At 68.2% G+C, this 27,716-nt stretch overlaps 3 protein-coding genes across 3 annotated transcripts; 1 reads left to right on the top strand and 2 right to left on the bottom strand.

Annotated features, from left to right (window-relative positions):
• Positions 1–4: 4 nt before the first annotated feature.
• Positions 5–6,614, top strand: CHLRE_17g736329v5 (uncharacterized protein). Its single transcript, XM_043072550.1, has 3 exons — positions 5–3,267; positions 3,624–4,800; positions 5,003–6,614. Exons 1-3 carry the CDS (start codon positions 60–62, stop codon positions 6,006–6,008), a joined length of 5,391 nt encoding a protein of 1,796 aa, XP_042915009.1. The 5' UTR covers positions 5–59; the 3' UTR covers positions 6,009–6,614.
• A 144-nt stretch (positions 6,615–6,758) lies between these two features.
• Positions 6,759–12,944, bottom strand: CHLRE_17g736350v5 (uncharacterized protein). The gene is made up of 3 exons (XM_043072551.1): positions 10,262–12,944; positions 8,265–10,073; positions 6,759–8,120 (listed from the first exon to the last, which is right to left on the bottom strand). The coding sequence occupies exons 1-3, from the start codon at positions 12,870–12,872 to the stop codon at positions 7,489–7,491; spliced, it is 5,052 nt and encodes a 1,683-aa protein (XP_042915010.1). The 5' UTR covers positions 12,873–12,944; the 3' UTR covers positions 6,759–7,488.
• A 274-nt stretch (positions 12,945–13,218) lies between these two features.
• On the bottom strand, positions 13,219–27,474 carry CHLRE_17g736400v5 (uncharacterized protein). The gene is made up of 31 exons (XM_043072552.1): positions 27,009–27,474; positions 26,616–26,853; positions 26,241–26,508; positions 26,048–26,091; positions 25,790–25,858; positions 25,469–25,561; positions 25,030–25,190; positions 24,598–24,739; positions 24,280–24,392; positions 23,919–24,042; positions 23,427–23,636; positions 22,842–23,006; positions 22,238–22,641; positions 21,935–21,998; positions 21,549–21,728; positions 21,375–21,431; positions 21,020–21,098; positions 20,632–20,747; positions 20,286–20,543; positions 19,848–20,018; positions 19,524–19,655; positions 19,052–19,261; positions 18,542–18,692; positions 18,060–18,247; positions 17,654–17,767; positions 17,316–17,448; positions 16,748–16,932; positions 16,336–16,437; positions 15,404–15,916; positions 14,956–15,283; positions 13,219–14,782 (listed from the first exon to the last, which is right to left on the bottom strand). The coding sequence occupies exons 1-31, from the start codon at positions 27,074–27,076 to the stop codon at positions 13,665–13,667; spliced, it is 6,198 nt and encodes a 2,065-aa protein (XP_042915011.1). The 5' UTR covers positions 27,077–27,474; the 3' UTR covers positions 13,219–13,664.
• Positions 27,475–27,716: the final 242 nt, after the last annotated feature.

A 27,716-nucleotide genomic window follows, 5' to 3' on the forward strand; every position in this document is an offset into this window, starting at 1 on the left:
CTGAATGATTGCAGCGCTGTAACAGGTTTTGCCTCGCTAGCTTAATTCCGCTGGTCGCGATGCCGCCTTCTAAGTTCATCAGGCTATTGTCGGTCCGCACCGGCGCCGGCAGCAGCTCCGCCTCCTCGCATCAGGCCGAGCCGAGCCACGAGGAGCGGGTTGCGCGGGTGTGCGCTCTGGGCGGCCGCGTGCTCCAGGCGTTGCTGCTGCAGCAACAGCAACAGCTCATGAGTGCCAGTGGTAACAATGGGAATGCAGGCAGCAGCAGCGGCGGCGGCTCTGGCGGAAGCAACAGCAGCTCGCACGTCGGTGCTGCTGCCGCGACCGCCGCCGCGATCGCGCGAGGTTCTGGCAGCAGGGGCGGAGGCAGCAGCCGCAGAGCAGCATCAGGCGGCGGCGCAAGGGTGGCAGCAGCAGGTGGCGGCGGCGGCGGCGGTGGAGGCGGGGCCCCACTGCCGCTGCCTAGAGCGGCGGAGCTGGCGGCGGCGGCTGACGACCTGGCCGTGATCAGGGAGGTCGTGTCTTCCGATCCCAGCCACACCACTCCCGACATCTTCACGGAGGCCCGCCTGTGCGGCCAGCTGCAGGGGCTGATGGCGCTGTTGGGCTGGTGCCTCAGGCTGGCAGTGCCGGCACAGCCGCCCTTCGTCACCACAGCCAGTACCTCCGCCGCCGCCTCCTCCTCTTTCGGTAGCACCGCCGCCGCCTCCTCGTGCGGCGGCAGCGGCGGCGGCGGCAGCAGAAGCACCACTGGCGGCAGCGCCGCAGGCAGCACCGCCGCCGCACCTGCGCTTGGCACGGATAACGACGCCCTGTGCAGCGCCGCTAGCCGGCTGCTGAGCGCATTGGTGCTTGCATTGGCCAACCACTTCACTTGCAACGATACGCCAGCGGCGGCGGCGTCGGCGGCGGCGACGGAGGACGGCGGCCTTCTGAAGGCGCAGGTGCTGACGCTGCTGGTCCGCTGCGGCTGCTTCCAGGTGACGTGTGCGGCCCTGGAGCGCTGCTGTTGTGCGCTTGAGCCGGCGCTGCCACCGCCACCGCCACCACTGCTGCCACCGCCGCCACCGCCGCCGCAGCCGCCGCAGCAGCAGCAGCAGCAGCATCAACAACAGCAGCAGCAACAGCAGCAACAGCAACAGCAGCAGCAGCAGCAGGTGACGGCGGCGTTGGCGTCTGCGGCCGTGGCACCGCAGCGGCGCGTGAGGCTGGGCAAGGCGGGGTGGTGCACGGTGTGGTATTGGCTGACTCACACCTGGGACCTCCTGGCCACCCTCAACTGCCTCTACGACAGCGCAACCGACGACTTTCGGAGCGTCCGGCACGCCATTGACGCCCTCCGCAGCTCCCTGCCCGACCCCACCTTCGAACTCAAGCTCCTCGACTGCTACAGCCGCACACTGCTGGCGGCGTCAGCGGCTGTAGCAGCAGGGGCCAGCGGTGGCGGCGGCAGCTCGACGCAGCAGCAGGCGGAGGAGCTGTCAACCGCTATCCGACGCTTTACAACAAATGTTCTGACGCCGAAGCTGCTGGGCATCACGCCGCAGGTTCTAGAGCCTTACGTGGCGGCGTGCCCCGCGCTGTCGTACGCGCTGGCGGCGCACGCCGTACACACGTGCGCGGCGGTTGACGGCGGCGGCACGTACGGCCTGCGGTGCAGCCCGGTGGCGGCGGCCGTGGCTAGGGTGATGGCGCCGCCAGGCGGCACTCGCGGCGGCGGCGCTGGCGGCGGTCGGGGCCCGGTCGTGGGGATGGGGGCATCGTGGATGGCAACGGCGGCTGGAGGATTGCGGGCTGTGTGGGGTGCGGGTGGCGCTGGCGGCGGTCCGGGCGGCTCTGACGGCCCTGACGGCGAGGGCAGCTGCAAGCGGTGTCACGTCATGCTGCCGCTGCTGGGATCCGGCGGCGTAAAGCCGCTGGAGCCGCCGCCGCCGCCGCTGCTGCTCTCACAGGAAAGCAGGCAGCAGCTATTCGGCAGCAGTGGCGGTGGGATGTCGGTGGTCATGGACCCGCCCGTCATCGTACATGGGAGGTTGGCGCATCGCGCGGCGGAGGCGTGGGAGTCTGCGCTGTCTGAGGCCTGGCAGTGGCTGCAGGAGCACCCGCCGCCAGTGGGCCACCGCCTGTCACCGCAGGAGCAGCTGCAGCTGTGCCGGACGCAGCCGGGCTGCCTGCGGGCCGCGTACGCGCGCGCGTTGGGGCTGGCTGAGGGGCAGCCGCAGCAGCTGCAAGACCAGCTGTCGTCGGTGGCTGCTGGCGAGCGCGGCAGTAGTCATGGGGCCCCGTGCAGCGCCGCGGCGGCAGCTGAGGAGCTGACTCGCCGGCTGGCGGCTGCGCGGAGCTGCCCGCTGCTGCACTGCGGCGGCGCCTTCGAGGTCGGCATGCGGCTGGCGGCGGCGGCGGCAGGCTGCATGGCATACACGCCCGCGACGGCGGAGGAGCATGCGCAGCAGCTGTGTGGCGTGCAGCGGCTGGCGCTGGCGGCGGTGGTGGGGCGCCGCAGCACTGCTACTGCGCCTTCTGCTGCTACTGCTCCTCCTGCTGCTACTGCTCCTGGTGCTCCTGCTACTGCGGCTGCTACTGCTCCTGGCGTGGGTCTGGGACGCGCTCCAGCCAGCGGTGATATCGCTGCGGAGGAGGGGCGGTCGCGGGACGTGCCGCAGCCGCTGTGGCGGCGGCTGGAGCTGGGGGAGGTCTCCCGCGTCAACTTGGCGACGGCAGGCCTGAAGCTGGCGCGGGCGGCGTGGCTGGACACCAGTGCGGTGTGGATGCCGCGGGGCGCGTTTGCGGGCCAGGACAGCGGTGGCAGTAGCAGGAGTAGCACTTGCAGCGGTGGCAGCAGTAGCAGCACAGGCGGCAATAGCACAGCAGGCGGTGGGCGGGGCCACGGCGGCGTGCCGTACCCTCCGGCGCCGGTGCAGCGGGACCTGCTGTCCTGGTGGCGGGCGGCGCTGGGCTGGGCGGGCCTGTTGGACATGGACTGGGGAGGACCGGACGGAGGCGGCGGGGCTGGAGGCGGCGGCGGCGCCGCCGCTGCCGCCCCTCGGTCGGCGGCTGCGGGTGCCGCTGCGTGGCCGGACGGCGGCCGGCGGAACCGCCAAGACGTCGCGTTGCTGCGGGGGCCGCTGGCGGAGCGAGCTGAGGAAGATGCCTGGTACGTTTGGTACTGTATTATGAAGGTGTTGCAGCTGGACCTGGGGAGGCTGGTGCTGGGTGACGGCGGCGGACACACAGCGGGCGGCGGCGGCGGCGGCGGTGCGCAAGGAGGTGCGTGGGTGAGGCGGAGGTGCCGGCAGGTGCCGCTGGAGGCGGCGCGGGAGGTCGGATGTGGAGGCGTAGGTTGCTGCGGGTGCTGCTTGCTTGCGCCCTTGGTGGCAGTACTGTTCTGTTGGGTGCCTTGTACCGTACGTGTCGTCGTGCCCGTGCGCGTGTGCGCGTGTGTGTGTATGCGCGCGTGCGACTCCGCCCCCTGCGCAGCCTCTGTCACATGCACGCACCGCGTCCGCACACCCCCCCGCCGCGCCCGCACCCTACCTCCTGCCTTCCCCAAGCACCCCCCAGCGCTGCCCGGCTGCCGCCGCTGCCTAACGGCCTACCCGCTGTCCTATGCGAATGCCCTGCAGGGGAGGCAATGCGGATGGTACTGCCGCCGCTGCGGCTGCGGCCCTGCCCCGACGTGGCCGCGGCGCTGGCCGCCGGCTATCTGCCCGTGCTGGGGCAACTGCTCCGCAAGTCGACCTACCAGCACGACGTCCACATATTGGATCTGCGGCATAATGTCAGATGGATGGCCGGCGCCACGGCAGCGGCCTGGTCGCAGCTGCTGGTGTTCGGGCCGCCAGACGAGGCGCGGGCGTTTGTGGCGGAGGCGGCGGGCGTGGTCCGGGAGCGGACGGCGCTGTTTCGGGCGGCAGTGGCGGAGGCGGTGGAGGCGGGGAAGGAGGAGCAGGCAGCAGCCCGGCAGGCGCAGGAGCAGGAGCAGGAGAAGGAGCAGCAGAGGCGGCGCAGGGTGCAGGTGGCGGCAGCAGGGGCGCAAGAGCCAGCGGGCAAGCAGCAGCAGCAGCAGCAGCAGCAGCAGCAGCAGCAGCAGCAGCAGCCCAGGCGGCAGCGCAGGCTCATGCCGTTGCAGCAGGCGGCGTCTGCGCAACAGCAGCAGCAGCAGCAGGCAAGCGGCGGCACCGCGGCGGCGGCAGCAGCGGCGACGGCGACGACGCAGGCCGCCCCTGCCTGTAGTGCGGTCGCTGCTGCTGCCGCCAGCCCGGATGACGTGGCGGCTGCTGGTGAGCCGCTACTGCCGCAGTGGCGTCCGCGGCTTAGCTCGTCAGCGGCAGGGACGCTGATGCGGCGGAGCCTGGACCTGTGCGGCGGCATGGCCTGTTGGCTCCACACGTCCGGCCTAGGCAAGACCCTCATGACTGCAGGCCTGCTGCTGCTGACGCCCGCCGACGCCGGATCACGTGGCAGTAGCAATGCTAGCGGCCGTAGCAGCGCCAGTGCCAGCGCCAGCGCCAGCAGCAGTAGCAGCGGCAGTGGCAGCGGCAGTAGCGGCGGCAGTATACGAAGCGGCAGTGGCGGCACGCCAGGGCCTTCCTCATCGCCGCTGGCCGGGCTGCAGCTGGGCGACGAGGCGGCTGTAGCAGCACAGGTGGCTGCGGCGGCGCGGGTCGTGGCGACGAAGCTACTGCCGGCGGGCTCGGAGATGATGCGGGCTGTAGCCGAATATGCAGCTATGCACTCCAACGATGTGGTGGAGTCCTTCGGGGACGCTTTCGATTTGTTGGAATCACTCAAGATTCTGCGGTGGGTGCCATTGCTGCTGCGCGCGGCAGCGGCTGCGCCAGAGGGCGAGGAGGGGCGGGAGCAGCAGCAGGCGCAGCCGCAACACCAGCAACACGGGGGCGGGGCAGAGGGGGGGGGGAGGCTGGCGGCGTGAGGGCTGCTGCTGGGAGCGGCTGCTGTGGCACGACATAAACCTGCCCGCCCTGCTGGCCGCGCTGTGCAGTGCGATCACCGACACGCGTTCCAAACGTAGTACTGGCAGCAGCAGCGGCAGTGGCGGCAGTAGCAGCGGCAGTAGCACCAGCTCCCGGTTCTGCACCATGCAGAGCCTGATGCAGGACCTAGTGCCCGTCCTGACAGCGGTGCTGCAGCTGGCGCCTCAGCGGCTGCAGCAGCGGCCGGCGGCATCACGCGGCTGCACGCTGCCGCAGCAGCAGCCACGTCATCTGCCGCCGGCAGCAGCAGCAGATGCAGCAGCAGCTGCAGCAGCCGCAGCAGGGGTGGCGCGTGGAGAGCAGGCGGCAGCCTCTGCACCTGCAGGACCCTGTGAGGCGGAGGGTGGTGGTGGTGGTGGTGGTGGTGGTGGTGGTGGTGGTGGTGGTGGCGGTGGTGCAGCCGCGCCCTCGGTTGAATTCGCCGAGGGTCGCGCAAAAAGCGTCGGACAGGAGGCCTTCGATGGCAGCAGCTCTAGCATCGGGCATGGTAGCCGAAGCGGCGGCAGCAGCGGCGGCGGCAGTAGCGACAGTAGTGGTGATGGCATGATCATCAGCAGCCGCGGCAGCGCCGCCGCCGCGACAGCACCGCTGCCGCCAGCAATGGGTGCCGGCGCTACCGCACCCGCCGCCGCCCCAGCGGCTACTGTGGACACGGACACATCGGACGCAGTGATTGACGTGCGGCGCGTTTGCGAGCTCCTGCGAGCCTGGGGTGGCGACGGCGACGGTCCCACCTTATCCACCCACCTGGCGGGGGTGCTGGAGAGCGCGGCGGCGGGCGACTGGGCGGCGGTGCGTGCCAAGAGCCGCTGGCTGCGGTTTGGCGGCGTGGTGACGCACGCGCCCAGCGATGTGGCTGCGCGGCTGTGGCGGCAGCAGCGGCAGGTGATGGCGCACGGGGCGGGGCACGGCGGCGTGCATGTGGAGGCGTCGGTGCTGGACGGGGCGCTGGACGCGGCGGCGGCGCTGCTGGTTGGGCAGGGGCTGCAGCAGGTGCAGCAGCAGCAGCAGTAGTAGCAGCAGCAGCAGCAGCAGCAGTAGTAGCAGCAGCAGCAGCAGCAGCAGTAGCAGGAGCTGTAGCAGGCGTGAGCTAGAAGGGTATGGTTGTGTGGCATATCGCGAAGATGGGCGCGGCAAAGTGGGGCGGAGCTGCCGCTATGTGGTGTCCGTGCGTGGGTTGTTTGGAGGGTGAGAGGCTAAGAGGGTGGATGAGGTTTGGAAGCTACAGTCAACAGGTAGGCTGATGACAGCTGGGCACGGACACAAGGCGGTGCTGACGTGCGCGCGTGTGGGCATTGCGACGGTGTGGTGACTGTACGGGACAGTGCGGTACAGTGCGGTGTCGTGGGGTGCCGTGTAGGGGTGGGATACTGGGATGGGTTGGGATGCAGTGGGGTGAGGCAGCGTGCATTGCTCGCTGGCGAGTCGCGGACAAACGGACGGGGTCAACGCGGAAGCGCATGGCGAAACGCATGGCGTGCACACACGAGGCCCTGTTGCACGGCAAGCGGCCGGGGCAGCAGAATCACATCATTGCCAGTGTTGCTTTGGAAAGGATTGACAAAGGGCATACGTGTGGGTTGCGGGAGATGGAGGCGACAGGTGTAAGCCCGCGTACGGGAGCCAACAAAAGTAACGTGCGCTGAGCTGCCACGGTATTGGAATGGGATGTCATGCGGCTGGATGCGCAACCCGTTCATTCCCCGTTGGCTGGGCTGTTTTGCTCAGGTGGGAGACCTGTCAGGCTCTCGCATACGTGCGTTGTTCAGCGTACAGTTTAGCTGCTGTGGCAGCGGTTCACGTAAGCACGCACAGACAGTGATCCATTGCTGCGCCGCCATCACCCTGCATCTTCAATTGAGCGCAGCCCGTCCGCTGACAGAACCCACGACAAGGTGATGAGCAGGCAGTGAGGCAGAGCACACGTGAGCACAGCAGCAGTCAGCAGACCGTTACACGCACGCAATTCAGCCTTGTCACTTGTCACAGCCTGCAACAACACGCGCTAGCTCCAATACGTGCCAAACGAGCCAAACCTTAAGATGCCATATGTTTCCAATCTACTCCACTACTCTTCACAACTAGCAAGCAAGCAATTCGGGCAGTCACGACCAAAGACCATCCAGCACCAACTTTCTTTGCAAAAGCGACTGCGACTGTGTTGCATGCATGCCCAAAACTTGGAAGCAATTGTCATAGTACGAGGAAACGGTTGAGTCCCTCACGAATCCCGTGCAACCCTGTGTAACATCGTGCCCGCCAGGTAGCAACGCAATACGGTATAATGTCACCAGCACCACACAACACACATCCAAATGCAAAGCACGCACGTCCCTCCCCCAGCACCCATGCATCCATCAAGGCGCCACGTCCGTGCATGGTCGTGATGTCGTCATACGTTATTCTCTCAAACCCGTCCTCGCATCCTAAACACGTGCGTAACTGGTTCGCAACATGCAGCCTCGCCCTGGGCCTATGCATCACTGCACATGCACTAGCCCCTGCCAGCACCCGCTGCTGCCGCCCCCGCCGCCGCCGCCACGCACACCTCCTTGTGCCCTGCCCTCCAGTGGGCCGCGGCACACTCGCGGCAGCAGTACCGCAGCGCACACCCACCACCACCGCGTCCGCCTCCGCCACCCCCGCCACCGCCGCGCCCAACTCCCGCGCCCCCACCTCGGCCCCGCCGCCCTGCTGTACTGCCGCCGCCGCCGCCGCCGCCGCCGCCGCGGCCGTCACACGCCACGGCCGGCGGCGGCAGGTCTGCCTCACTGTCCCCAGCCAGGTTGACACATGCCGCGTTGTCGCATGCCGCCGACGCCGGCAACAGGGCGCGCGCCTCCGCCAGTGAGCACAGGCGGTCGTCGTCCACCTCCGGGAACTGACCCAGCAGCTCCACCATCCTGGAGGCCCCTGCCAACCAGGTGCAGATGAATCCGGCGGAAACGACGTGGTTGTCAGCAGTGGCCACAGCAGCAGCCCCCGTCCTGCGAGCATCCGCATGAGCGGCGGCCGCCGCCGCCGCAGCCGCCGCGGCGGCGGCGGCGGCGGCGGCCGCAGCCTCACCCAGCGGCGTCGCCCAGTCCACGACCTGGTCAAACAGCAAGTGTGCGGCACGCTCCAAACCTGGGGCCACAGGCACCCAGGCGCACGCCCCCGTCAGTAGCTGTACGCTGTGGGCACACCAGAAGAAGCGACCTTGCTCATCCGTGAAGCCCGCTGCCGCCAGCCTCTTGACGCGGTCCCCCATGGACTCCACGACGGACGCACCATCGTCGCCGGATTCCGCCGCCACCACCGGCAGCCCACGGCTGCGGGCCGGCAGCGGCCTCGGCGTCGCCGCCCACACCTCCTCCGGACAGAGTGCCGCCACGGCGCAGCAGGCGCCCGTGAGCTTCTGAAGGTAACCCGGCGGACCCCACTGCTGTTGCTGTTGGTGCTGGTGCTGCTGTCGATGTTCGCGCTGTTGCTGTTGCTGTTGCTGCTGTTGCTGTTGCTGTTGCTGCTGTTGCTGTTGCTGTTGCTGTTGCTGTTGCTGTTGCTGTTGCTGTTGCTGCTGTTGCTGTTGGCGCTGGTGGTCCTGATTCAGCAGCTGCAGCAGCAGCAGCGCCGCCCCCAGCAGCGACACCACGTCCGCCTCATACAGGAGCAGCTGCTTCAGCGCGCCCGCCTCCTGCTCCTGCTCCTGCTGCAATGCTCGTTGCTTATCCTCCTTGGCCACCGCACAAGCCGCAGCAGTCGCACCAGCCGCACCGGCCGCGCCACCACCACCCACCACGCCTGTGCTGCCGCCGCCGCTGCCGCCGCCGCCGCCGCCGCGGCCCTCCAAGCTCCGCCCGCCGTCACCGCCACGGTCAGTAGCCGGCCCCAACCAATCCCTTCCGAAATGCTGCCGCCGCAGCTCCGGCGCCGCGCCTTTCCGGGCGTCAGTAGCAAGGCGCAGCGCATGGCGCGCCAGCAGCCACACAAACGGCAGCACCCCGTCCTCGAGCATCCCGGCAATCACGCCTGCGATGCTGCCGACGTACGTGACGCGAGCAGTGGTCATCAGCACCAACAGCTGCTGCTGGAGCGCCCGGGAGAGGGCCGGCAGCCACACAGCCGCGGCCTGCGGCACCAGACGAAAGAGCATGTCACCCGCCGCACCGCCGCCGCCGCCACCGCCACCGCCATTGCTGCCGTTCCTCGTCACGGCGGGTGCCCCGGCGGCAGGCGATGCTGTTCCAGAAGCAGTGGTGGTGGTGGCGGTGGTGGTGGAACTGATGCCAGCAGCAGTAGCAACACTAGCAGCAGCAGCCTTACAAGCGCTGCCACCAGCGCAGCTGCTGCCGGCGGCCGAGCTGCTGCTCCCACCACCGTCACCGCCGCGTGCTGCTGCCGCGCCAGAGCTGCTGTCGAGACCGCCGGCAGGATACGCGGCATCAGCAGCAGCAGCAGCAGCAGCAGCAGCAGCCGGCAGCGCCCTCCCAGCCACCCCGCAGCATAGCACCAGCACGTTTAGCATCTCAGCCGCCAGCGAGCGCATCCGCAGTTCTGAATTCATTGCAAAGCGCCCGCGCTCAGCCGCCGGCAGGCACAGCCACGGATCATCACCCGACCCTGCTGCTGCACTACTCGATCCCGGCGCCGCCAGCCGCCTCGCCCTGCGTTGCCCCGGATTGCTGGGTTCCGCCGCCGCCGCTGCCGCCGCCTCCAACAACACGACGGGCAGCCGCAGCAGCTTGCCCACCGTCACCACAACCGCCGCCGCCTGGCGCGGCGGGCTGAACATTAGCAGCTCCAGCAGTGCCAATGCGCCGCGCGGTTGAGACATGAACATGCCGATGAGGACCTCTCTCGAGTAGTACGACCGGCCGCCGTCGTGCTGACGGTCAGGCGGGCCAGTGGCGGCGGCGGCGCCGCCGCCGCTGCTAGCACCTATGGGGCGGCTAGCCACGCGCAGCAGGCGCTCCAGCGCGCGCGGCAGTCCCGCCGCCAGCGCGGCGGCCGTCATGGGTGTGACCGGCGGCAGCGGCCAGGTGACGCAATACGTGGCATATGCTGTGGTTTCAGCGGCGGCGGCCTCGGCCCTTGGCGCTCCTGTAAGGGTCCGGCGGAATGATGAGCAACCTTGCTTGTGGCCAAGCGCAGACACGTAAGAGTGGTAGGTCGAGCGAGATGCATGCTGCCTGACGTCAGACATACACGTACCACGCCACGTACGCATGCACGCCAGCAGTCCAGACGCCCCGCGCGCGCAACATACGCGGCACGTGCGCGCTACGCACCGGCGGCGGCTGCAGCGCTGCGGAGTCCCCAGATGGTGGCGGGCGGCGTCAGGCAGCGGCCCAGGGCTCTCAGCTCCTCATTGTTTGCACTGCCAATAATGCCCGCCGCCTCCTCTACCTGGAACACCACCAACTCCATTGCCAGCCGCCACCGCTCCCGCAGGACGCCCGCCCACCAACGACGACGACTCACGCCGCCATCGCCACCGCCACCAGTGCTGCCATCTCCGGCACCGATGCCGCCGCCGCCGCCACCGCCCCCAGTGCTGCCACCTCCGGCACCAGTGCCGCCACCGCCGCCGCCACCGCCCCCAGTGCTGCCACCTCCGGCACCAGTGCCGCCACCGCCGCCGCCACCGCCCCCAGTGCTGCCACCTCCGGCACCAGTGCCGCCGCCGCCGCCACCGCCATCTCGCGCCGCCAGCGACAGGCCCTTACCACCTCCAGCGACAGCAGCGCATGTGCCACAAGCAGCGGCGGTGGTGCCGCTGGCGGCCTCGCCGTCAGCATTGTTGCTGTCACCGCCGCCTTCGCCGTTGCCGTCACCCATAACGCCACCTGCTGCGGCCGTCCAACAGGCTGTTGCTGCTGATGATGACGGCGGCGGCGCCGGCGTTGGCACGCGCGTGGCGGTATAAGTGCGCATGCTCTCTGGCAGGGTGACAAGCGTGTCCTTGAGAGCAGAGGTGATGACGTGTTGGAGCTGCCAATACGACGCGACGTCCGCCGCACTGAGCCCGCCGCCGCCCTGCCGCCGCCGCGCCAGCCGCTGCATCACCAGCAGCAGCCGCCGGCTGTGCGCCAGCGCCGCAGAGCCCACCCGCAGCCGCAGGGCTGCGGCGACGCGTGGGCCGACGGGGTCGGGCCTCGGGCCCTCACCCAGCACCGACAACAGCATGCGCAGCGCCACGCCCGGCAGTGGACCGCCGCCGCCGCCGCCGCCGCCGCCGCTGGCTCTGGCGCACACGGCGGCTGCCGCCGCCGCCCCTCCGGTAGCCCCTCCGGTAGCCCCGCCGCAACCCTGCTGCTGCTGCTGCTGCTGCTGCTGCTGCTGCTGCTGCTGTTGCTGCTGCTGCTGCTGTGGTGGCTGCTGTGCCGCCCTGCTGCTGCCCGACTGCCACAGCAGCCTATGCGGCAGTCCATACCCAGACCCGCCGTCCAGGTCGCACAACACCTGCATCCCCTGCACCAGGAGCTGAAGACACACCAGCTGCAGCGGCGCCGTGGCCGCCGCCGTCAGCGGGCCGCCGCCGCCGCCGCCGCCGCCGCCGCCGCCGCCGCCGCCGCCGCCGCCGCCGCCGTGCTGCTGCAGCCGCCGCCGGGGGTTACACAGCAGGTGTAGCCGCACCATTTCGTAGTACTGGCCCAACCTGCATGCCCACATGTCGTCTTCGTGGCGGCGGCCGCCGCCGAAGCACGCGGGCACCGGCGCGCCCAGCAGCAGGTTCAGCAGCGCCTGCGATTGCACCCCGTGGTCCAGGATGCCGCTGGCGCAGAGCGCGGAGGCGAACTGCATCTGCAGTGCCGGCAGCGCGGCTTCTACCGCCGCCCGGTGGGCGGCGCGCGTGCGCGTGTCCTCATCCTCCATGTCTATGATAAGCTTGCCGCTGTTGCCGCTGTTGCCGCTGTTGCCGCTGTTGCTGCTGACGCCGCCTGCGGCGCCGCTTCCGGCGCCGATTGCGGCAACAGCCGACGACAAGGTTGCGCCCATGAGCGCCTCGGTAAGCAAGGCCGCCACAGTAACTACAAAGCTGCAATGGTGCAGCAGCAGCTGCGGCGGTGGCGGCGGCGAAGGATCGCGCTGCTGGGGCTGCGGGGTGCTGCTGCTGCTGCTGCTGCTGCTGGGCCGCGTCCCACCACCTCCTGAGCCTCCTCCTGTCGCTGCCGCCACACGCCGCTGCCGTGCAGCACCGCCGCCCGCGGCACCCGTGCCGCCGCCGTCGCCAGAGCCAGCGGCGGCCGCGTGGCTTGCGTCGCTGCCACCCCCGCCGCCTGCCGTCTCCACCGTCTCTACTGTCTCCACCGCCTCCTCGGCCGCCGCTGCCGCCGCCGCCGCTGCCGCCGCCGGCTTCAGGCGCTCGTTAACTCCCGCCAGCTGTTGCGCCAGCGCCTGCAGCGTCTGCGCGCGCAGCAGCGCCGACGCCATTTTCAGCAGTGGCACCGAAAGCTCGCAGCGCCCGAGCACTGTCTTCAAAGCTGAAACTGCAGCAAGAAACATCTCTTCCACCGCCAAGCACCATTCGCTCTGTTGTTGCTGCTGCTCATTAGCAGCGCTGCCGTGTCGCAGGTGCGGTTGCCGTTGCCAGCGAGCTGCTGCGACCACGAGCGATAGCCAGGCGACCCGGGGGGCCGGCCGCTGCAGCAGCGCACAAAGCAGCTCGGGCGCCTGCTGCTGCCGCCCATCAAACAGCACCTTGGATTGGATGTACTCAAAGAAGTCCGTGAGTTCCCTTAAATCCGCCGTTGTCAACTCGGAGACGTCTGAAGCTGCGGCCGCGTGCGCTGCAGGAAAGCCCGCAAGCTGCACTGCAGCTTTCGTAATGATGCCAAAAGGTGCCACGCTTGCGCCCGCGTTGAGGCCCTGAGCAGGGTGTTGCTGACCTCGAGGCATTCCTTTGTCCGCCCAGGTCCGCCAGTCTCCATACGCACACTGCAAAGGGCGACGAGTTCAATGCAGAGCAATTGACCTATTTATGTGCGAGTGAGTAAGTGCGTGACTAGCTGGAGCTCAGTTTGCCAAAACCGTGGGAGTCCATCGCATGCATGCAGCGGGCCAGCGGCCGATTGGAGGGCACCCCGCCGCCACCGCACGCACCGCACGACTGCCTCGGACTTGATTGCTTTCCGCGGGTCCTCCTCCGGCGCCATATGGAGGCGCGCTCACGCCGTGGGCTGTAAGCACGGTGTGTTGCTGTGCACGCCTAATAAGAACGTGGACAAATTGAAGGGCGGGCTCGTCACGCCAATTACCGACCAGCATGCCTGCCACTCTCTCGCTCCTACCGGCCGCCGCACGGTGTGTTTTGTGTCAGATGTATATGTTCAATAAGTAATCCCATACATTGCCATCCTGCTGTAACAATGTAAGGCACAGTTGGTGCCGTGTCGCCTCACTACTACTGGGCATTGTGCGGTGACAGTAACAACTCGCCTCAGTGCACGTTCCACCACGCACACGCACACAAACGTGGCATTGCTTTGCTTGCAAGCCGTGATAACAGCCGGCACCTGCTCTTCAGGAATGCCATACCGCACGGCATCATACAATCAACAACTACTCACCGCCCCAGTAGTTGGATTAAACGCTGACAGCTTGCGAAACCCCGACAGCTGCATCCCCTGCCCTCTGCAGCCGCCGCGTCCATCCTCGCAAGCTTCAGTCAATTCCTGGTGCATGAGTGCATCACACACGCCTCCGCCGCTTGGGCCGCGGCGGCGGCTCCGCCGTCGCCTGCGTGCTCTGCGTGTTGGCCTCCGAGTTGGTCTGCAGGGAGGCCGACGGGGCCTGCTGCTGCAGGGCCTCCCAGTCCGGCCCCTCCTCCTGCTCCGGCTCCTCCGCGGCGCCGCCCGCTTCCGCGGCGTCCTGCTCGTCCCCCTCGTCCTGCTCCTCCGCCTCCACGTCCTCAGCGCCGGCTGAGTCCGCGGTGCTGAGGCGGCGCTTGCGGCCTGCCACGGCACGAGGCGGCTCCTCCTCCTCTTCCTCCCCCTCCCCGGCTCCCTCTTCCTCGTTCGCTGCCTCCTCGCCCTCACCCTCCAGCTCCTCTTCCTCCTCACCGTCACCCTCGGCAGCCCCCTCCACACCCGCCGCATCATAAAACTCCTCCTCCTCTGCCTGCCCCTCCGCCTCTCCCACGGCCGCCGCCTCCTCGCCCTCGTCATACTCCGACTCGGCTGCCCCGCCGCCGGCGCTGTACCCCGGCGGCCGCTCGCTGGCAGCCAGGCCGCTGCTACCACCGGACACAGCCGCCGAGCTGCCGGCCGCTAGGGAGGTGGAGGGCGCCGGTTGCGCGCGCGCCGGTGCTCCACGCTGCCGCTGCGGGTGCAGCAGCTGCTGCCGCTGCTGCTGTTGCGGCGGCGGCTGCTGTTGCAGCAGAGGCGGCTGCGTCGCGCGCGTGGCGCGGCCTCCCCGCACTGCAGCTGGGGCAGGAGCCGCTGCGGCCGCCGCCGCCGCCGCTTGGCGTGGCTGCTGTTGCTGCTGCTGCGGCCGACGTCCCCGGGCGCCGGCGGCAGCAACAGGCGCCGGCAGCTGTTCTTCCGAAGGCATCACCCGCACCGCCGGCGCCTCCTCCTCCTCGTCCTCCTCTCCCACATCATCATGCTGCGTCTCCTCGTCAATCGTGGCGCTGGGCTCCTCCTGCTCCTCCTCCTCCTCCTCCTCCTCATCGCCCGCAGCCTCGTCCTCCTGCTCCTGCTCCTCCTCCTCCTGCTCCTCCACCTCCATGTACTCCCCACCGGCATGTGCATCGGCGAACTCCTCACTCTCCGCCGCTGCCGTGCCTGCCCCCCGGCCGCTGCTAGCACCTGCGCACAAACAAGGACACGGACTGCTTGAAAGAGGAAGCGCGGCGCTGGCAGGAAGAGGCCCAACCCACGACCTCGCACGCCCCCATTACCACACATGCATATCCCGGCTTGACATCGAAGCAGCAGCCCGTGCGCACGACCTCCGCAACATCCGTAGTAGCAACACGCACCCGACACAGCCTGTCCGCTGCGTAGCTCGCTCTGCGACGCCGCACGCAGGTCCTCCGACGGCGCGGCCAGAAGGTCATCCGACATCGCCGCCAGGTCAGAACTGGCGGCGGCGGCGGCGTTGGCGGCGGAGCGCGGCTGCGAAGCTGGCCGCTGGCTGCCGCCGGCGCCGCCGCGCCGGCCCAAGGATTGGGACTGGGACTGCGTCTGCGTGAGCTCGCCGCGGGCCGCGGTGGGGGCCGCCGCTGCCGCTGCCGCCGCCGCTGGTGCGCGGCGCGGCTGGGACGCGGCAGCGGGCTTGGCGGCTGCCGCGCGCTGTGCTGCTGCAGCCTGCGGTGAGGATGGAATTGGGCATGATTGTCAAGCACGGTATCATTGCCTGGCAATGTTGCGAGCTCAGAACCTGAAGTCGCCATCGCAGTCGCAACCAATTGCAGCAGAGCAGCTCACCTTGCGCGTTCCAGCGCCAGCCGCCGCGCCCGCACGGGTCCTTGTCCGCGGCTGCAGCCACTCCCCAGCCTCCTCCTCCTCCGGCTCCTGTCCGGCCGCCCCGCCCTGCTGTGGCTGAGCCTCCTCTTCCTCCTCCTCTTCCTCCTGCTCCTCGCCCGCCGCGGGCGCAAAGCTGACTCTGCGCGGCCCCGCCGCCGCCGGCGCCTTGGCCTGCGGCTGCTTCTTCTGCTGCCGCGCGGTCAGCTTCGGCTTCGGTGCCGCCGCCCGCCGCGGACGCTTGCTGCCAGCTGCCTGCCGCGCCTCGCCTCCCGCTTCCTCCGCCTCCTCCTCGGGCCCTGACTCCTCCTCGTCCTCCTCGTCCTCCTCCTCGCTCTCCTCGTCCCGGCCACGCGGCGAGGGCGCGAAGGAGATGCGGCCCTTGCGCCTGCCGGGGGTGCCGCCCGCCGCGGCGCCGCCCGCCGCACTGGCGCCCTTTAGCACACGCGGTGCGGCCTTGCCCTTAGAGGCCTTGTCCTGCAAGTACGGTAACACGAGCCAGGAATACGGTAGTACATGTCAACAACACGGTAGTAGACGAACCATCAGGTGACAAATTTCTGCAACAGGCCCGTGGCAAAACACTTGGTGCACGTAGTACGGTGCGGCGGGATGCAAACCCCTGTACGCCTATGCCCTTTGGAGCCCTGTAACAGGCCAAGCCAACCAACACGAACAATGCCACACAGAAGCGCATGCAGAGGCAGCAGCCACCGACGCTGCGGCACGTGCCGTGCGCAAAACACAACCACACGCCGCCCCTGCCCGCCACCATCCGACTTCCTGCCGACCCTCCCACTAGCCCGCCCCGTCAACCACCAAACGCCTCCATGAAATACAACCCCCGTCTCCCCCGCCGTCCCCGCTATCTGCCGCCTCCCGCCTCCCATCGCCACCTTGAGCTGGGCAAGGTAGTGGTGCAGCGGCGCCCAGTCGGGGTCGGCGGGGTCGTGCGCCAGGCCGCCGCCCTGGCTGGGGTCCAGGGAGCCAGCAGCCTCCTGCGGGCAGAAGCGTGCAGCGGTGGCAGCACCCATCAGCACCCAGCAAAGCTTCGCTCCCTGTGTCCTGCCTTTGCCCACCCTCCGCACGCGCCCTCGCGCGTCCTCCTGTCGGGCTTTGCACCCTCCCTCCCTAGCGCGCATCCATCCACCCTCCCTCCCTCCCTAGCACGCATCCATCCACCCTGCCTCCCTCCCTAGCACGCATCCGTCCTCCCTCCCTCCCTCCCTCCCTCCCTCCCTCCCTCCCTCCCTCCCTCCCTCCCTCCCTCCCTCCCTCCCTCCCCTCCTCCACCCCGCAGGCCCGCACCTGCCCCGCCTCCAGCCGCTCCTCCAGCTCCCCGCACAGCGCCCGCGCGTCCTCCGCCGCCAGCTTGGGCACGAAGGCCGCCGCGCCCCAGGCCAGGATGGCGAGCTGGTTGGGCGCCGCCAGCAGCGCGTCCGCCGTGAGCGCCCGCACGATGTCCGTCAGCGCCTCGCGGCTGGTGTTGGCGCCTGTGTTATCGGGGGTGGGGTACCGTTCATGGGCAACAGGGTGCTTCAAGTACAAAGCTTGAAGTGCTGAAGTCCACTGGGAACAGCGGGTAGTGGGGGTGGGTGGGGTTATAAAAATGAATAGTTCGGGGGAATGGGAGAGGGAGGGTGTGTGGGGAGCAGGCGGGTAAGTGGAGGCGGCGGTCAACGTCGTGTTCGGGTGCGGGAATGGTCGGATGTGTGCAGCACCGATGGGGATCACCGGGGGTGGGGTGGGGTGCGACTTGTGGGCCGGAGGCGACACGACGCAAGACAAGAGAGCAGCTGAAACCGCAACTCCGTTCATTGCAAGTCCGCTGCTCGCACCTCACGCTGCCGCTGCCCCCCGTGTCTTCGACCCCTACCTGCGTACAGGCTGGCAATGTGCTGAGCCAGTTGGCCGTAGCGCTCCAGACCCGCGTCCTCCGCGGCGGCGGCGGCGTCCTCGTCGCCCTCCGCCCCGGCCCGCTCCGAGCCCTCCACCACGCGCGCCCAGCCCTGGAGGCAGCAAGGGAAGGCAAGAAGGGGGGGGGGTCGCACTGATGCAAGCGCGTCTGGTGCAGCCGGATGTGGGGTGGGAAGCAATGGGGTGGAGGGAGGCCAGCACTGTAACTGCAGTTTCAGGCCATCACACACACCAGGCCCAACACACACACACAAACCGCACAGAGCCGCACGCACGCGCACGCACGCACACACGCACCAGCCGCAGCGCCTCCACGTATGTCGCGGGCATGTCTCCGGGCGGGCGGGCGGGCGCCATGGCGCGGCAGATGTCCCGCACCAGGTCCGCCACCTCGGGCCCGTGCGCCGCGAACTGGGGGGGGGGGACACGCATTAAGTTTACGAAGTGAAGTCGTAGGGGGGGGATCAGTACCGAACATCAGGCGGATGAGGGAGCGGGAGGGAGACGAGGATGCGGTAAGAGGAGGGAGAGGGGTTCGGAAAGAAATGGGGAGTGCAGGATAACGGACAAGACGACGGCGAAGCAGGAGGGCAAGCGCTCCGCTTACATGCACACCCTCTGTTTCTTACTGGGGTCTGGGTGAGACGAAATCATTCCCCCGATCACGCGCACCCACCCGAACCCCCCCCCCCACCCCACCCACCTCCGCCACCAGCCGCGCCGCCACCGCCCGGTGGTGTGCGCCGCACACGCCGTGCACCAGCAGCCGCCCCAGGCAGCCCACCGCCGCCAGCTTGGTCGCCACGGCGGCGGCGCGGCGGGCGCGGCGCTGCACAGCGGCGGTGTCGCGCGGCCCCGCCGCCACGTCATCACCACCGTCCTCGTCCAAGCCTGTGCGTGTACGCATGGTGCAGATTACAATGCACGCCGCGTGCTCAAAGCAAATGATATGAAGCGGCCCAGGCATGCATCAAAGCCTAGTTGACGTGACCTTAGGGGCGGCAAGGCCACACAACAGGACCAGGACTCAGCGCCGTCCTACCCCTCCCCCTCCCCCTCCCTGTCAGCCCTAGTCATCAGTGGCTTCGCCACTACCAAGTGCAATTATTATTCCCTCCCCCTCCCCCTCCCTCTCCCCCTCCCTCTCCCCCTCCCTCTCCCCCTGCCCCTCCCCCTAACCCTCACCCTCGCTCTCGTCCTCGTCCTCCTCCTCCGCTGCCGCCCCCGCCGCGGCGCTTGTGTCTGCGGCCGCCAGCAGCCCCGCGCAGTGGCGCCACATGAGGTCGGCCACTCCCGCACTCAGCTGCAGCCGCCCCGCGGCCTCCAGCGGCGTGCCCTTTGGGGGTGTGGGGGGGGTGGGGGTCGGGCTAACTCTGAAACAATCCCGTAAGGAAACAGTGGGGGGTTGCAAGGATTGGTACAGAGAAGGGTAGCGAGGTAGACAGCAGGTGTGGTGTTGTGCGGGGGTGGGGGGTTCCCGCATGCATGAGTAAGACGAGGTGATGTGGAAGTGGGGGTGTGGGGCGGGGGGTAGGGGCAGATAAGAGGCAGACAGGGGTACAACAACCACGGGAGCGGGAGTGTAGAACGGCAGCGCGTGCATGCTCTGGTGTGCTGCTGCTGCCACTGATGCTGTTGAGCCTCAGAGACCAACATCGATACCGTACATTTACTCCTTAACGCAGCGTCTCTCACCGCCCAGGCCTGCGTGCCAAACACCACCGCCACATCACTGAGCACCCGGAACGCCGCGTCCTGCACCACCGCGGCGGCTGTGGCGGTGGCTGTAGCAGTGCCGGGACCGGCTGTAGCTGCGGGGTCCAGCTCCAGGGTTCCGCCGTCCTGCGCGGCCGCGGCGGCTGCGGCGTGAATGGCCACCATGTGCGATACCAGCGCGTCCCGGGCCTGTGTGCGCGTGGGGTGGGTGGTGTGGTGTGGTGGCGGTGGTGGTTGTGGCGATGTGGGTCGTGTGTTGTGGCGGCGGTGGCGATGTGGGTCGGGGCTTCAGGCGGAGCGCCATGAGCAGGAGGGAGACGGGAAGAGGTCTGCCGGCAGGCGCGTGTTACAGGCGCGTGCTATAAATCAACAGGGACGATGCGCATAGCCGGTTACGACGGCAACAAGCGGAAGGACCAGCCAAACGAGCACACTGCACGAGCGCGCGCACCTGGGCGATGCGGTCCACCGTGATGCCGCCCGCCTCCTGGGCGGCGGTCGCGGTGGCGGCGGCGGCGCCGCTGGGCCCCGCCGCGCCGGCGTCGGCCCCGCCCGCGGCCGCGCCAGCCGGCCCGGCAACCGCCTGCAGAAGAGGAACAAAAGGCCACTAAGTATAAAACTCGTGCGAGCACCCATCCCAAACTAGTGCCACGCTCTGTACGGATCGCAGAGTAGCCACATCCACTGCGACACAGTTCCAAACCCCACCCCACCCAAATCCCCATGCCACGGCACCCCACGCCTGCCCCCCACCCCCCGCAACCCCAGCACCCACCATCCCCGCGGTGGCCTGCTGCATGTTGTTGAGCAGCACCAGCCACTGGCTGGCCGCCGCCAGACCCGTCAGCTCGGGCCCCAGCAGCCGCCCGCCGCCGGCGCCCGCCAGCAAGTCGTCCAGCGCCTCGTGGGCGCGGGCGTCGGCGGCCAGCGCAGCGCCGCAGCGGAGCTGCGAGCGATGCGGCGGCGGAGGCGAGGGAGGGGAGGGGGAGGGAGGGGAGGGAGGGGAGGGGGAGGGAGGGAATGGTGAGGGGTGGTGGAGAAGGGTGCGGTGGTGAGTGTGAGTTCGCAGCGGCTCGTAGAACCAGCGGTGCTGCAGCGGTGGCAGGAGGCAAGGAGGCAGGCAGGCAGGCAGGCAGGCAGTTGCTGTGCACTGGCGAGGAGGCGCGCGCACCAAAACGCGCTGCCGCTTTCTCAGCCAGTCCCAGTCACTCACCAGCACGGTGTGCGCCCGCAGCAGAGCCACCCGCAGCGCCACCAGCTCCGCCACCAGCTCCGCATCCGCACCCTCACTGCCACCACCACCAGCACTGCCCCCCGGCCCCTGGTTGCTGCCGCCGCCTGCGGCCGCCGCCATCTCCGCCGCCGCCGCCGCCAGGTCTTCGGCATCCATGGCACGTACGGCGGCGGCGGCCGCCGCCAGTCCGCCCGCCAGCTGGTCGCTGACCTCCCGCAACACCACACTCGCGGCCGGCTGCGTGCAGGAAATGAACACGTTGATATCAAATGTGGTGGCGATGTTGTGTGGTAGCGAGCCAAGGGTAAAGGCGAGACGCACGCACCTGCAGCGCGGGTGGGCCTTGTGTGGCGGCGAACGTGAGCGTCTCCGCCGCCTGCACCAGCAGGTCGGGCGAGGCGGCCCGCGCCGCCAGCTGCTCGCCCACCAGTCGCAGCAGGCCTGTCCCGCACACACACACAAGGCGGCGACGTGGGTTTGGGGGCCCGAAACAGTCTAATCCCCCCCACGAAACCACCCAAATGCATAGGTGAAGAAAAGGTGTCCGAATCCCCAGGAAACCAAAGGTGGGAAAAAGGCACAGCCGCGGGCTGCACGTTACAAAACATACTGCCGTCTCGTCGAGGGCGCAGCACCTTCACAAATGGGTCGTCTGCCTGCCCATATCAGCGTACCGTACAGTGTACGGCGCAAGCACACCGCCACGCACGCACCTGCCCACCCCGCCTGGTCGCCGCGCAGTCCGAACTGCTCCAGCTGCAGGTCCCGAATGAGCGCCACCAGCGCCGCCGTCTACGACAATTGACGGAAAGAAGCAGTTACCGTACAACCGGTGGAAGCAGGGACAGCATGTGGCAAGTTGTGGCCAGAGTCCCATGTGGGTGGGGCCGGAGGCTGCATTGCGTGCGGTGACTTTGGAAAGTCACCCGCACAATCACCGCACGGTCATACTATAAGCCAGCCGTCGGCAGCCAGCATCCGCGTCAGCATGATCACGGCTCTGGCCAATCAATCTGCTCGGGGACACATGTACACGCACACGCACACACGGCGCCGTGCCGCACCCACCACATGCGGGTCGGTCTGGTGGCGGCGCAGCAGCCCCGGCAGCGCCGCCAGCAGCACCTGCGTCATATCGTTACCAAGGTGGTAACGTGCGGCGCGCTTGGTAAACTCTTGTACGATAAGCGTCATTTTGTTTTGCGGCGACGTCATTGCCGTGATAGCAAATAAAAGCCCCACCTGCGTGGCCTCCTGGAGGGCATCGCGGTCAGGCGCCGCGGAGCGGGGGCGCGGCGCCGCGCGGCGGGCGCCGCCTGCGGCCGGGGCAGGCGCCGGCACCGGCGTGGCGCCGCGGCCGGCCCGCCGCACCGCCGCACCCAGCAGCTGCGCTAGGTGCGCCAGGCCGGCCGGGCCCCAGATCTGTAACAATGGGGAGTAAAAATAGTGACACAATACGATGAAGCAGCCATCAAATTTCATGTGCGCGTTCGCAATGCTCGGTTACTATGCACGTGGTGTGCAAATGACCACCGCAATACGCAGGAGGCGCCTGCTGCAGGGGACGCCCTGTTCTAGGCAAACACAATCGCCTGCGGCCCTCGGCCCTCGCCCCTCCCACCCCGTACCTGCGCCGTGAGCTCGTCGGAAAGGCAGTCGGTCATGAGCTTCCAGGCGCGGAGCACACCCAGCCTGCGGCGGTAGAGGAAGGAGCGCCGGGTGTCATTCCCAGCCCAAAGGTTCGGTCGAGTCACAGCACTCGTCTTCCGACTGAGCCTGTTGGAGCTGGTCACTACAGGGTACGATACTAGTCCTCGAGCCTGCTGCCGCCCAATGCCCAGTACCAAATTTTCAGATTCGTGCACACACATAATGACACAGGCACCAAAAAGCACACAGCTCAATCACACCCAAGGCCGCGCCCCTCTCACCGCTCATACAGGGCGTCCACAATGTCCTCCACCACCTCGGCGTCCATGGGCTGCAGCTGCAGCTGGCCCACACCAGCGCCCGCGCCCGCGCCGCCCTGCGAGCCGCCGGCGGCGCCGCCGCCGCGACTGCCGCCAGCCGCCCCGGACCCGGCACCGGTCCGGAGCACCACCATCATTTCCAGCAGTGCTCCTAGCACCGCCGCCTGCTTGCGCTGCGACGGGTCGCACAGAAGCGACACCGGGCCCACGGCCGCGGCGGCGGCGGCCGCCGCCGCGTCCTCGGCAGCTGCACCGCTCTTCTTGGCGCGGCGGCTGCGCGAGCCCACCACCGCTGGCTTGGCTGACGCGGCGGCTGCGGCTGCAGCAGCTGCGGCCGTGGCTGCTTGCGCCTTCTCGGCGTAGACCTGCAGCCCGTTGCACTTATCACAATCAGGCATGCGCAAGAGCAGCATGTGTGCTCCTGGCGAGCCCCGACCATTGGCATCATCGTCCGTGGCACTCGGCACCCTGCTCAACCCTGCACCCGCAGGAGCCACTTGCGACCTCCAGGCACGTCCCGCCCGAGCCCGCCCGACCCCCTCCCGCAGGAGCTACAGCCACTCACGGTCTCCAGGCGCGCCGCGTCCTCAAACAGCAGCTGCGCCGCCAGCTCCGCCGCCGCGCGCCGCACCGCCGGCGGGTTGTCGGTGAGCAGGCGGTAGCAGTCGCCGGGCGGCAGCTCGCGCTCTCCCAGGCTCCGCACCGCCACCAGCCGCGTCAGCAGCCGCACCTGCAAAGATGTTGGGTCGGAGCGTTTGGGGGTTGCATTCGTAACTTAAGGAAGTGGCAGACGGTGGTCGAGTGTGTGAGGGCCGGTTGTTGTAAGTCAGAGCTATTGCGGTTGAACACTGCCGCAGGGTAGCAAGCGCGCGTGCAGCGCACGTCTTGCGCCAGCCAGCACGCAACACGCCCCGTGCACCAACCGCACGCACCCACATAACCCCCTCCCCGCCCCCTGGTTTGCTGGCAAGCTGGAACTCGGTGCATTTTGGGCATGGGGACTACTTTCTCGTGCCCCTCAGTTGTCAAGCATAGGCCACGCTCTCCTCCTCGCTCTATTGCATTGGGTTCGGTTTCGTTTAAGCTGATATCTACAACCTCCCCTCCCCCCCTCCACACGCGCACACGCTAACGCAACGCCAGCACTCACCCCCAGCACCGACACCTCCTCGCTCAGGTCGTAGGGCAGCTCCTTGAAGCGCGCCGTGAAGCGGCCGATGAAGTCCGTCAGAAGCGCCAGGTGCGGCGGCGGCTCGGGCCGCGGCGGCGGCCCGCCGCCGGGCGGCGGCGGCGGCGGGCTGTGCGAGCCGCCGAACAGCTGCAGCAGCCGGCCAACGGCGACCAGGCGCACGGCCGGGTCCTGTAGGAGTGCAGGGGCGGGTGCGGGGCGTGGTGAGCGGGTCGGAGAATGGGAGCGGCGGATCCCATGTGACGCTAGGTGCACAGGCTGTGGGTCAGTTGTGGGGCCTGTTTGGGAGAAACGTCGCCAACCGAAGCGCTGCGCTACCCCTGAACCACCCTCAGCTGCTGCAATACCCTTTCGCGACAGCACCCGCGCTGGCACGCCCAGCCAGACCGCTGGCACCCCCCCACCCCAGCAGCCGCACCCACCCATCCACAACTCCCCCACCCACCCACCCACCCGGTCGCTGAGCGCCCAGGCCACGTATTTGAGGTAGGCGTCCACCAGGAAGGTGTCGGGCAGCTGCTCGATCCAGCGGCCGATCAGGTCGATTACCACGCAGCGGATCTCGGGGCCCACGTCCCTGCGCGCACGTGACATGGGCCGCAGTGGATTGGGTGCGGATGATTGGGTGCGGATGATTGCGCGCGGGTGATTGGGTGCGGCACGGGAAGCGGCATGTGGGTTGGATTGAGGTAAGGGTTTGCGCGTGGGTGGGAGGTGGGCACGATGTGGGTCACGCGCGGGTGCCTGCGCGCACTGAACCCCGAGTGCATTGCCGTACCGTATCCCGAAGATACACCGTACCCAAAGGCCCTACCTGAAGCGCACGGCGAAGACGGAGGAGAAGACGGAGGCTATGAGGCTGCGCAGCTGCCCCGACTGGCTCTGCGCCTTGTCCAGCTGTCGCTTGAGCGCCTCGGCCACCTTGGGCTGCAGGCATCGGAGCGTTGTGGTGGTGTGGTACTGGTGGGCTGGTTTCAAGTACCCGGATTTGGGTTTGCACGGCACTGAACACGACCCGCCCCACTACACCTCCGACCCCATCCCACCACTAACCCAAGCCACCCCACCGTGCCACCCCATCCCGCCCCATCCCACCCCGCCCCAGCCCGTGACCCCGAGCCCCCTCCCTCACCTTCTTGGCCTTGGTGGCCGCGTCCAGCTGGTGCCGCAGCTGCGCCATCTCCTCGGTTTTCTGCTGCGCCACACGCACCCAGCCGCTCACCAGCAGACCCGCAGTCAGCGTGCCCACATGCCGGTAGCCGCGCACCTTGGTGCTGCGCGGGCAGGAGGAGAGGCGGCGGGGCAAGGGGCAGGGGGCGGGCGCGGGGGTTTGAGTCGGGATTGCCGGGTTGTGGACTGCTGATTTGTGGGCCGCACAGCTGCTATACGTAACGAGAAGATGCAGAAGAATGGGCACACCGCCGCCACCCAACATCCGTGTTGGCAGCCCCTGCCCACCCTCTCGCGCCTGCTCCGGCAGTCGCCACTCCGGCCCCATCCCCCACCCCGCCGCCCTGCCCCCGCCCAGCCTGCCCGCGCCCCCTCCCTGCCAAGCCGCACTCACACGCTGAGCCCGACCAGCAGGTTGCTGAGGCGGTCGCACACGTGGTCGTCCAGCAGCCGCCCCACTGCGTGCAGCTCCGTGGACAGAGCCGTCCAGAAGGACTCATAGGCGCCGCGCAGCTGCCGCAGCTTCCTGTCGCGGAACGGCTCTGAGCCGCCGTCCTGTGCGGGGCGTCGGGAAAGCACAATGGCAGGGAAAAGGGTTGGCACTGTGCAGAGTGCGGGCGGTTTGAAGGGGATACGAGGAGGGCTGTAGTGTGTGCAAAGCGGCGGCGTCGGCGTGAGCCCAGGACGCAAAAGCTACCCCGCGCCGCTCGGTGTTAGGAGCATACTGGTTGACGCCCCTCGCTAACCGGACGCCCCGCGTGCTCCCGTGTGCGTGTACCGTGTGCCGAAAACGTCAGCAGAAGCAGCAGTGTGTCCCGGGCGGGGGCTCTTACCTTGACAATGGTGTCCACCAGCCGCCGCACCACGTCGTCCATCTCGCCCGCCTCCACGTCATCCTCGCTCACGCCGCTCTCGCAGCCGCCCGCCTGACAGCGCGTCCAAAGGTGAGTGGGTTGTGTTACGAGGGCCCCGCGGCAACAAAGGCACGCAGCACCACATGCTGGGCGCGGTGACGTGTCGCCATCATGGCTTGCTGTGCCGCTATCCAAGTCCAGCATGGTCATGTAATGGCGCCCGCGTCTCACAAGCTGCATCGTGTTGTGACTTCCCCCAAACGCCTGCACCCCCATCACAGGCCCTGCCGCGCCTCCTACCCGCGCGATCATGGACATGAGCTCCGCGGTCGCCGCGACCTTGTCGGCCTGGTAGCGCTCCACCCACTCCTGAGGTGGACGGGAGCCGTGGGAACAGGCATGTGCAACGATTTACAACACGAAATGTAGCAACAGGCCCTGGATCACGGCCCTGGGTAGAATGCTGGAATGCATTGTGGAGACCAGTGATACTCGGGCCGGCCCCTTGGTGCGTTGTGTGCAGCAACAGCAGGAGCAGCAGCACCTCCCAGACCGCACCTTGGCCGCACGCTCCGCGGACTTGGGGTGCTTGGTCAGAACATCTGCGCGCATTGGGCACAGGTCAGGCCAGCTCTTCACTCCACCGTCAGGACACGCGCTCGCAGCATACATAAGAGAGCACCCCAGCCCGCGCGCAGCCCAGCGCCTCCACCCGACGACCCGCCTGAAGCAGCAGTCGGCATGCACGTACCCCACAGAGTCAGGTCATGCAGGGACTCGGGCGCCTCTGGTGCCTTCCGGCTGCGTTTGGCGGCGGGCTTGGGGGCGGGGCTCGCCGCAGTCCCGTCCTGGACGCCACCAGACGTCGAGGGGCCTGCCCCGGCTGCCCCGGCTGCCCCCGCTGCCCCCGCCGCTCCCCCCGCCCCCGCCGACGGCCCCGCTGCCCCGGCCCCGCTAGTGCTGGGGCCGGCGCCGTTAGCTGCAGCAGTGTGCTCTGCTGGCTCTGCTTCCGCCTCGGCCTGTAGGTACGTACATGTCATCTTTAGTCACCGGTGCTGCCATGGCATCGGTGGTTGACGTGCCTGACCGTGGCTAGAAACGCAGCGACAGTTGCAGGGGTGCTCACCTTGCGCTTCTTGGCCCTCTTGGGCGCTGGCTTTGGGCTGGCGGTCTCCGCTTCCGTCGCTGGCTTCGGCTGCTTCCCTGGCGGATGAGGCGCCAGCGCAGTGGCAGCCGCTCCCTTGCCTCCACCCTTCCCCTTGCCCGAGCCCTTCTGCTGGCGATTCCGTTCCCTCAGCACGCCTGCCGCATCCTTGTCGCCCTCATCGTCCTCGCTCCCACTCCTGGACTCGTCGTCGGAATGCCTGCGGTCAGGGTTGGCACGGAGGCGCGGTCACAGCACAGGGGTCAAAGGCCCATGCCGCCCGAAACGGCAACAGGCGACCTGCTAAATCTACTCCAAATTATCGTGTCAGCCGTCTTATGTCATTTGAACTCGCTCCGAGGCTGCAAAACTCACTCTGGCTCCTTCAGCGACTTTGCATCGGTTGTCGCGAGCCTGCCGCTTCGCCGCTGGGCCGCCGGCATACTTCCTCTATTCAAGAACTTAGCTTAGAACATGCAGAAGTAACGGCTTTGGGCTGGGGTGCAAAGCTGGCCGGAGTTCGCGCTCTGGGCTGTCAGGTCCACTTTGGACTGCGTGCCGGGTTCACAAGTAGTAAATTCAAGGCCTTACTATTCGCCTGTGCTATGCGGAAAAGCAGAAGAGCGCTCGAACGTTTGGTCATGCGGTGGAATGAGGCGCAGCACGGGATTTTGGCCCGAACTCCGAAGGGCGAAGGCTGCGGATTTTCTATTGAGCAGATGACAGTCAGTAAACAGCACTGTTTGAGTGACTGCTACGCTTTAGTCCACTCACTGAAACTGAACCAAACCTCGGCCTGGCCCTAGGAGCATCGCGTCGGCTGTAGGGTTTACGGTCTCGATCTTTTCTTACATCTATACGGGAAGTATTATGAATATCTTGAAGTCGTGGACCAGCGCGTTTTGGCGGGAACGGTGCCGACTTGAGGCTGGAACTGCACAATATAGCGCAGAGCTGTGGCCGCATGTGGAACACGCCATGTCAGAAGGTGATTAGCTGCGGGGGGAGGGGGGTTCAGGGGTGGTGGCGGCGATGGACATTGGCGACTCGTGCCAGGATGGCTCGGGTCAGGCCCCCGCCCAG

Source organism: Chlamydomonas reinhardtii, chromosome 17, assembly GCF_000002595.2.
Source record: "Chlamydomonas reinhardtii strain CC-503 cw92 mt+ chromosome 17, whole genome shotgun sequence".
Taxonomy (NCBI): domain Eukaryota; kingdom Viridiplantae; phylum Chlorophyta; class Chlorophyceae; order Chlamydomonadales; family Chlamydomonadaceae; genus Chlamydomonas; species Chlamydomonas reinhardtii.